This window comes from Sorghum bicolor, chromosome 3, assembly GCF_000003195.3.
Source record: "Sorghum bicolor cultivar BTx623 chromosome 3, Sorghum_bicolor_NCBIv3, whole genome shotgun sequence".
NCBI lineage: Eukaryota > Viridiplantae > Streptophyta > Magnoliopsida > Poales > Poaceae > Sorghum > Sorghum bicolor.
Window position 1 is genome coordinate 26,252,625 of NC_012872.2, and position 9,137 is coordinate 26,261,761.

Here is a 9,137-nt window from a genome sequence, read left to right on the forward strand (position 1 = left end):
TCCCCTGTTTCTGAAATCCCCATGGCAGATTAAACTGAGTGGAATTTCTATTCCTAGGATGAACATCCACGGGATGTTCATACGAATTCCATTGCAAATGAATCGGGGTGGATTTAATTCTCACAGTCTCACCGTCAACCTCCTCAAAGGGAAATTCCCCTTTCTGAATCGCCAATTGGTACCTCAGATCATCCTTCAAAGTAGGACTAAAACCTTTTTTCTTCGAAATAATACGAGCTGAATCACAAAGGGAAGGGAACTCAGAAAACCTGAATCTCGATGGAGATGAAGCAGAGTATCGATGTCGCGGACCCGACACCGGAACCGGCGTGGACGAAGACACCGAAAGCTGTTCCCGCCCGCGATGATCCTCCGGCCGAGCCTCTCCATCTCCGCCCCCAACCTGTCGTTCCGTCGCGAGGTGTCCCCGTCGGCGGGACTCTGGTGAAGGACCGCCCAACACCCTCCCCACCCCTAACCTTTGCTCCGCTGCGAGGTGTCCCCGTCGGCGGAACTCTGGTGAGGGGCCACCAAACACCCTCTCGCCCCCTAACCTTCGCTCCGTCGCGAGATGTCCCCGTCAGCGAAACTCCGGTGAGGACCCACACCGCCGCCTTCTCGACCGCCCTCGAAAGCGCTCCCGGATGCCCATATTATACATGTGTAGATCTACACCTTGAACATAAATATATGATATGTTTTAGTATAAAGTTTTTGTTGTAACTTTAGGTCTATGTTTTTCTATAATTAATTAGAATAATTTATAGATCTAAAGCTATAACAAAAAATTTATACTAAAGCATATCATATTATATAATCACCATGTAGATCTACTCATGTGAAACGTAAAAAATAGATTTTTGATTTTATGATTTTTTTATTTACTGTGATTTAAGATTCAATGGAAATAAATAAAAACGAAAAACAAAAAACCACTATCACAATAGCAAAATCATCGTACGCAACCACTTGAGGGGTTATTTCAACGCAGAAAGTTCAAGGGGTAATAAATATAGTTTTATAGTTTAGGGATAAAATAAAGTTCTATATAGCGTAGTTGAGTTATGTAATTTTTTTTTCTTATATAGATATAGATATAAGTAGCTTATGTGTGGGCGGACTTTATTTATTTATTTATTTTTAGCAGCGCAGTCTCAAACCTCCCTACGGCCAAAACCGCGTCTCCGTTTCCCTTTCCTCGCATGCCCCGCCTCGATCCGATCGGGAACGGTTCGAGGGGCAGGGGAATGTCGTCGTCGTCAGGGTCGTCTTCGGCGGCGGCGCACCACCAGCAGCATTACCGGCACCAGACAGGAGGGAGTGGTCTCGTGCCGCTCGCCGCGCTCATCAAGGAGGAGGCCCGCACGGAGCGCCACTCCGTAGCCAGCGGCGAAAGCAGGATCTCCGCGCGCGACGAGGACGCGGCGGGAGTAGGAAACTCAGGCGTAGGAGGGGAGGTGGCGGCGGAGACGCGGCTGGAGCGCCCGCTGCTGCGCTATGGGTGCGCCGCGCAGTGCAAAAAGGGCGAGGACTTCTTCTTGCTCAGAACGGACTGCCCGCGTCCCGCCATCTCCGTCTCCTTCCCAGACTCCCCGCACCCTACCTTCGCCGTCTTCGCCGTGAGTACCTATCCAGACATCTCGAATCTCCGCTCTCTATGCATCCATTGCCATCTTCGCCGTGATTGGGATAGTAGTACTAGTGCCGCGCTATTCTACATCTGTTGAGGATTGAGGTGGAGGTCGGGAGTATCAGAGTACCAACCTAGACAACATGGATTTGCTGACCCTGGGAACTTTGCTGCATTGGTAGCTTGGAGTTTGCTTTGCATCTGTGGGAGATGGTTGCTAAATTTGTTTGTGTGCCATGCTGCCTGTCCCTAGTTTTGGAACCAGGGCACTGGAATTTGAAGTTCACAATTATACATTTAGCTGTTCTTGGAGTGGCTATAAAGTGGAATGCATGTATGACGCAGCAATTGACAAGGATAGACTGGAGTGGTGCCAAGTGCTAATTGTACACTTCCCATCTTCAGGTACTTGATGGCCATAATGGTAACGCTGCCGCAATATACACAAGAGACAATTTGCTCAACCATGTCCTTAGTGCTATGCCAAGGGGGCTGTCCAGGGATGAGTGGTTGCACATGTTGCCCATAGCACTGGTCGCAGGGTTTGTTAAGACTGACAAGGAGTTCCAGAGCAAAGGTATGATTCTGCAATCAGCGTCTTGTAATTACTGTCGTGTGTTATCATGAATGCTGATGTCTTTTTTCTAATGTTTATCAGGGCAAACTTCTGGCACAACCGCTACATTTGTGATAATTGATGGATGGACTATCACTGTTGCATCTGTTGGTGATTCTCGCTGTATTTTAGATGCCCAGGGTGGGGCTGTTTCTTTGCTTACTGTGGATCACAGACTAGAAGAAAACATTGAGGAGTGAGTATTAATTACTTTCTAAGTAATGTGTTGTCCTATTTTGCTGGTAATGTTACATGTCAACAAGCTTTTCTATTGCTTTCTTACCTAGGAATTAGTATTGCATACATGTGTGATTTGTTTTGTCAACTAAATCAGCTGTAGTAGTCAATTGCTAGTCGCTGAAATGTTTACCACCACCATTTTATAATACAACCATATTTCCATTTCTGCAACTTGACTATGCCATCACTATTAATAAATGTTGAATTACTATATTAATTACGATTGGTAGTTAATATTAAAAAAGTAGAAAGCTTTTGTTTTCTATAGCCTTGGTCTTGGTTCCTGTCTTGTTACCTGTAATTGGTAGCAGTTGCTAATATTCTTTCCTCAAGTACCAGTGTGGACATTATTGCTGCGTGTAAGAATATATTAGTAATTTTTGCTTTACCAAAACTATCATGTGAAATTATGGTAGGAGGGAGCGCGTTACAGCAAGTGGAGGTGAAGTTGGAAGGCTCAGTGTTGTTGGCGGAGCAGAGGTGTGCTCTCACTTGCTGTCAGAAGAATATGATTTTACATGCTAGCTTTCTATGCTATATCTATGATACCATGCATTAAATACTAGTAGCTTAACATTTGAAGGACTACAAAACAACATAACAATTGTCCTACTCTGTTACAAGATTGGTCCGCTACGATGCTGGCCAGGAGGTCTATGCTTATCAAGATCCATTGGAGATATTGATGTTGGCGAATTTATTGTCCCTGTTCCATATGTGAAGCAAGTGAAGGTATTACTCTGTTATTTTCAAAAATAGATGTCAGAAATTCTTCTGTTTGTGATCTGTAGGCTTTCCATTATTCATGGACATGTAATCTGCCAGTATGCTAATTGTTTTATTTGACTTGGTTCATTTTTTCTTTCTCCTAGTTGTCAAATGCTGGAGGAAGACTTATTATTGCTTCAGATGGCATTTGGGATGCATTATCCTCAGAAGCAGCTGCTAAGTCTTGCAGAGGTTTGCCTGCTGAGCTTGCCGCAAAGCAAGTTGTTAAGGTAAATAGTTTACCACTTGGTTATATATTCTTGTTTAACCTTGATGATACTTCTTATGGTTGCCAATTACTATTATTGCATCAGCAGACATCAACTATGATGCATCAGCAAGTTGACTATGCTTCTTACCCAAGTACTTTTATGCAATAATCTTTTAGGAGGCACTCAGGACTAGAGGGCTAAAGGATGATACAACTTGCATTGTTGTTGACATAATCCCACCTGGTCAAACAATACAGCCTCTGTCTCCTCCGAAAAAGATGAGCAAGCTGAAGTCTTTAATCTTTAGAAAGAAAGCAAAGGACCCTTCTCAGAAGTTGACTAAACAACATTCAGCTGTTGGTATCGTTGAAGAGATATTTGAAGAAGGTTCGGCCATGCTATCAGAAAGGTCAGTTCTATTCTTTCTCCAAATGTTTTCTTGATCAGAATTTTCTAGTGTTATTCCACTAGCTCACTGTTGGCATGACTCGATCAGAGTGATCATAAACCTAAACCTGGTCATCCAATTAATCATTGACTAGTCATGATTAATCATTTGACTAGGTACCCTGACCAACTAGACATCAGATAGGAAGATGGGCTGCTTCAGCTTACTGGACTAGCTCTGTTTGGGCCAAGCCCATTAGGATTTCTCTCCTATATCTCTCGCACTCTTTTTCTCACCTCTGATGGATAAGTCTCTGTACTATGGTCTTTGTGGGGATACAGCACATGGTCCTTGTGACCCTGCTGCATGGTCTTTGCTGCCCCATCTAGGACAGCATCTTGGACTAGCTTTAGGACAGCGTTTCAGAACAGCAACTTAGGACAACATCTTAGACTAGCATCTCGGACTAGCATCTTGGTATATGCTTGGCTGATTGGCAGCCTATAAATATGTATCCTCAACCCCTATGTGAGGAATAAACCAGAAAATTGTCCCAACTTCTAGTGTCATCCTCTCCCTCGATGAGAGTAAGAATTCTGCTACTACTAAGAGTAAGAATTTAGAGACTAACAACTGGTATCGGAGCCATACTATCCTGTATCCTGAACATCTCCTTCTCATCTCCTTTCCTAGCCTCGCAGCAGCCCCAGCCGGTAGCAGCAGCAGCTCCGGCTGTCCCTGCTCACTCCTCTCCCTTTGCGCAGACGAGCAGCAGCTTGTCAGAAACAGCCCTCTCTCCATGCAGCAGCCCCCGGTAACGCGCCATGTCCGCAGGGCAGTCTCAGCGCTCGGTCGCCTCGAGCACGCGGCATCGACAGGAGACTGAGCTCGCCACGGTAGAGAACTGCGAGCGAGCGGCGTCAGAGACCGCTGCGGCGGCGGCAAGGGCGTCGAGGCTGGCAGCAACTAGAGCGGAGGTGGAAGCAATGGTGGCAGCAGATGCAGCGTGTGCGGCCGCAGCGGAGGTCAAGGTTTTGCGCGGCAGCGTTAGCAGCTCCATTTCTGTTGATAGCGCTGTTGCTGACCTCGACCTGCTGGCAAGGGAGGCTGCGCCAGAGCGGGCGGCACAGTGGGCAGCCGCGTGCGCCCACGAACGTGGCGGCAGCCAACGGCGCTCCTGGAGGAGGCGCGCACGGCGATGGCGCTCCTAGAGGCATGCACGACAACGGCGGCAGATGGATCGATGGACAGCGTAGCCTTCATAGGCCCCGGCGGTGGGTGGCCTACTCTCACCAAGACCAACTACGTTGAGTGGGCCGCGGTGATGAAGGTGAGGCTCTAGGTGCAGCACATGTGGGAGGCAGTCCGGTATGGTGACGTCGACTACGACTAGGATCGATGGGCGCTGGATGCCCTCATCGCTGCAGTCCTGCCCGAGATGCAGTTCTCGCTTTCCAACAAGCGGACTACCAAGGAGGCTTGGGACGCCATTGCTGTGGCACGCATTGGCAGTGACCGCGCCCGCAAGTCCACACTACAGGTGCTTCGCAAGCAGTGGGAGAACCTAGCCTTCAAGCCAGGTGAGGATGTTGATGACTTCACTCTCCATCTCAACACTTTGCTGCAGAAGTCGGTGTAGTTCAGCGACGACACATACAGCGAGGAGAGAGCTATCGAGAAGCTCTTTCGCTATATCGCTGAGAAGTACAAGCAGATGGCTCCCTCGATCTACTCTCTGCTGGACCTCTCCACGATGTCAATCGAGGAGGCGAGAGGTCACCTCAAGGTTGTCGACAGTGATGAGCCACAGTCTCTCTCGGGGCCCATCAACATTGGCGGGAAGCTCCTTCTCACTCGGGAGTAGTGGGAGTAGTGGGATGCCTGCCAAGGTGACAGGAAGAAGGGGGAGTCCTCTTCCATGATAGGTGGCCGCAAGCATGGCAAGCTGCGCAAGGCGCCCAGGCTAGGGTGCAAGGACGTGCCGAGGGTGATGGCTGTGGAAGCACCCAGGGCGGTGCTGCTGGCCAGCACAAGCCACGAGACGACACCTGCCACAACTGCGGCCAGCTTGGCCATTGGTCCAAGGGTTGGCCAGATTTAGTCGCACAGGCGGAGGAGCTGGCTCTATTCATAGCACATGCTAGCATCCAGCTACCTCCAGTGGCACCGGTCGCAGCGGCTCTCCACCTTTGTCGAGCCAAAAGCACGCCCTCCTCGGCTACGGCTCCGGCAATGACAAGACTGACGGGTGGTGCCTCGACAACGGCGCCACCCATCACATGACTGGTCGACAGGAGTTCGCCGAGCTTGACTCTAGCGTTTGAGGTTTTGTCAAGTTTGGGGATGCCTCCGGCGTGGAGATCCAGGGTGTCAGCTCATTCACCTTCACCACCGTGTCTAGTGAGCACAGGCTGCTCACCGGAGTCTACTACATCCCTGTAGGGACAGCTGGATGAGAACGGTTCGCATGCGGAGATAGAGCACGGGGTCATGAGGATTTGGGATTGCAGTCGTTGCCTTCTTGCCAAGGTAACCAGAGGCGCAAATCGACTATATATCCTTAATGTGCAGGTGGCACAACCCCTCTGTCTCGCTGCTCGTTGGGACGACGAGGCATGGCAGTGGCAAGAGTGCTTCAGACACCTTCACTTTGAGGCCCTGAAGCGGCTCAATGCCACAGAGATGGTGCGAGGCCTGCCGTGTCTTGACCATGTGGAGTAGTTATGCGACGTCTGCATGTTGACAAAGCAGAGGCGACTCCCCTTTCCCTAGTGGGCGAGCTTGTGAGCCAAGGAGAGGCTCGAGCTCGTGCATGGGGACTTGTGTGGCCCGGTGACACCGGCCACACCGGGAGGACGACGCTACGTTTTGCTGCTTGTCGACGACCTCTCCTGCTACATGTGGGTGACGGTCCTCGGCAGCAAGGGAGAGGCTGTGGACGCCATCAGGTGCACACAGGCTGCTGTGGAGGCGGAGTGCGGCCGCAAGCTGCGCGTGCTGCGCACCGACAACGACGGCGAATTCACGGCGGCTGAATTCGCGTCGTACTGTGGTGATTGGGGCATTCAGTGCCACTACTCCGCGCCATACAGCCCGCGGCAGAATGGCGTCATCGAGCAGCGCAACCAGACGGTTGTGGGGATGGCTTGGCCCCTTCTCAAGCAGAGGGGGATGTTGGCTGTCTTCTGGGGAGAGGCAGTGGTGACAGCTGTCTACATCTTGAACCGCTCACCATCGAGGTCTGTTGTCAATGAGCAATAGATACTTGTGCCTAAATAGCCATTTGCCAGTGACCTCATTAGTACCGGGCCATCAAGGTCTGTTGTCGATGAGCGCTCGGTACTCGTCCTCCATAGCAGGGGAGATGTCGACTTGGCAGAGAACCCTGTAGTTAAGAGGATGCACAACAACAATCAAGTCAGTGGCCACTGTAGGGGGGAGGCAGCAACGTCGTGCCCTGCATGGGCTGTGGAGCTGGCGCAGGCGGCTGCAATGTCCCAGAAGTGACCCTTCGAGGGCAGGGACACATGAACCGCGGGGGCTGCAGTGTCGTGGCAGTGGACGACCTAACCCCATCCGTCGCTGGCGACAATGAGCAAGATGGATGGTGCTGGTAAACCTTGCCGCTGAAGCGATGTTTGGTTGGAGGCGGCGGCGAGGTGACCCCAACCCAGGACCTCCTGCCCAGAGCTGCCGTAGGGGCAGGGCTGGGCAGCAGCGCTGGCCGGCTAGGTGAGGCTGGGCAGCTAACCGGATAGGGCCAGCCATGATGATGGTCAGGTGTCGAGCAACGGCTGCTCTACCTTCGAGGACGAGGGAGCAGCCGAAGAGGAGGGCAGCTGCTTGACAACCGAAGGTGAAGCGACTGACGTAGTTTAGAATCCATAGTGGATTGAGGATCTAGATAGTCACTTTTTTAGTTTGTGGACCCTAGTCAGAATCTATGAAAAGTTTAAGTTCCCATGGTGCATTTTACTCAAAAATCATTGTATAGAAAAGCAAAATGACTAATAATTTGAAATACACGGAATAATATGGATTGTATGGTTAATTTTTTGATTTTGAAGATCTCTTTAATATCGGTAATATAGCTAAAATTACATAGTGCCGCAAGACCCTGATCCATTTGATGGTTAACCTGGTACGAGCACTGTTGTAGGGCTAGTGTTACAATACCATGATTATATGTCTGAGTTTAAGGTGAGTTGTGCACACTATGGCTCAGCATAGAGATAACATTTTTCATTGTTTTTCATGTTCATCTTGTTGCATACTATTTCCTTCATTTCAACTTAGATGTACTCATGTACATTATATCTAGTCTAGATACATAGTAAAAGGAAATGTATCTAGAAAAGCCAAAACCTCTTACAATTTGGAACGGATGAAGTACCTATTATTCCATATATACTTGTTTTTGACTTTGAAATGCTATGATTGTATTGTAACCTGTCAATTTGGGTTCTTCTACACAACAATGCTCATTTCATGCATATAATGTACACTCAGGTTAGGTCCTCATTCGGATGGCAGAAGAACCTCAAGCTTGTTTACATGTGCAATCTGCCAATTAGACCTGGAGCCAAGTGAAGGCATTTCGGTGCATGCTGGATCGATCTTCTCTTCCAGCTCCAGGCCATGGGAAGGCCCATTCCTATGCTCGGACTGCCGTGACAAGAAGGATGCCATGGAAGGCAAACGACCTAGTGGTGTCAAGGTTCTGTAGTATACAGCAACCAATTACCATTGTAGCTACCTGAAAAATCCCACCTTCCTTTCCTTTCTTCATGAGGATCCTTTCAGGGTTTTACAAATTTTTCTTTAATTCTGGGAATTCGGATGATTTAGGGTGCATCTTATTTTGTTCTATCTTGCGAGGAACTAGCCAACTATGTAAGTAGCTGTTGGCAAAAGGAAATGTGAAGCGAGTGAATAGGGTATGCCTTCATTTTCCTTTCTCTTTTCCAGTCGGAATGGGCTGACTGTAACTCGCTGCTCGCGAGTAATGATAGCTAACCTATTCTTTATTTGTAACTATCTTGCCTTCCCCCTGCACCCCCACCCCCCGTAGAAAATGCACACGCATTTATAGGTGTTCATTTTTTCCGTTCTTGTTCGAGGCATTCTTGGTCGGTTAGGGTCTTGTCAGCAAAAGACTTATCTCTCACCTGTAAACTTTTGTAGTGTAATTTCTTGTGCGCAAGGACAATTTTTTTATTTTCATATCTGAATGATATTTAATTAAAATGTTTTCAGCCTTTGTTAGAGCATCTACAGGAGTCT

General features: G+C 48.8%; 1 protein-coding gene across 1 annotated transcript; it reads left to right on the top strand.

The window, feature by feature from the left end:
* LOC8069553 (probable protein phosphatase 2C 3) lies at positions 1,152–9,122 on the top strand. Its single transcript, XM_002455601.2, has 8 exons — positions 1,152–1,619; positions 2,036–2,207; positions 2,289–2,442; positions 2,903–2,966; positions 3,111–3,218; positions 3,359–3,484; positions 3,643–3,875; positions 8,364–9,122. The coding sequence occupies exons 1-8, from the start codon at positions 1,203–1,205 to the stop codon at positions 8,578–8,580; spliced, it is 1,491 nt and encodes a 496-aa protein (XP_002455646.1). The 5' UTR covers positions 1,152–1,202; the 3' UTR covers positions 8,581–9,122.

What these genes read in the sequence shown, in the direction of transcription:
- LOC8069553 (XM_002455601.2), top strand. Translation starts at nt 1,203, where the DNA reads ATGCCCCGCCTCGATCCGATCGGGAACGGTTCGAGGGGCAGGGGAATG. An exon ending in CTACCTTCGCCGTCTTCGCC is followed by an intron (nt 1,620 to 2,035) that starts GTGAGTACCTAT and finishes TCCCATCTTCAG; the next exon opens with GTACTTGATGGCCATAATGG. An exon ending in CAAGGAGTTCCAGAGCAAAG is followed by an intron (nt 2,208 to 2,288) that starts GTATGATTCTGC and finishes AATGTTTATCAG; the next exon opens with GGCAAACTTCTGGCACAACC.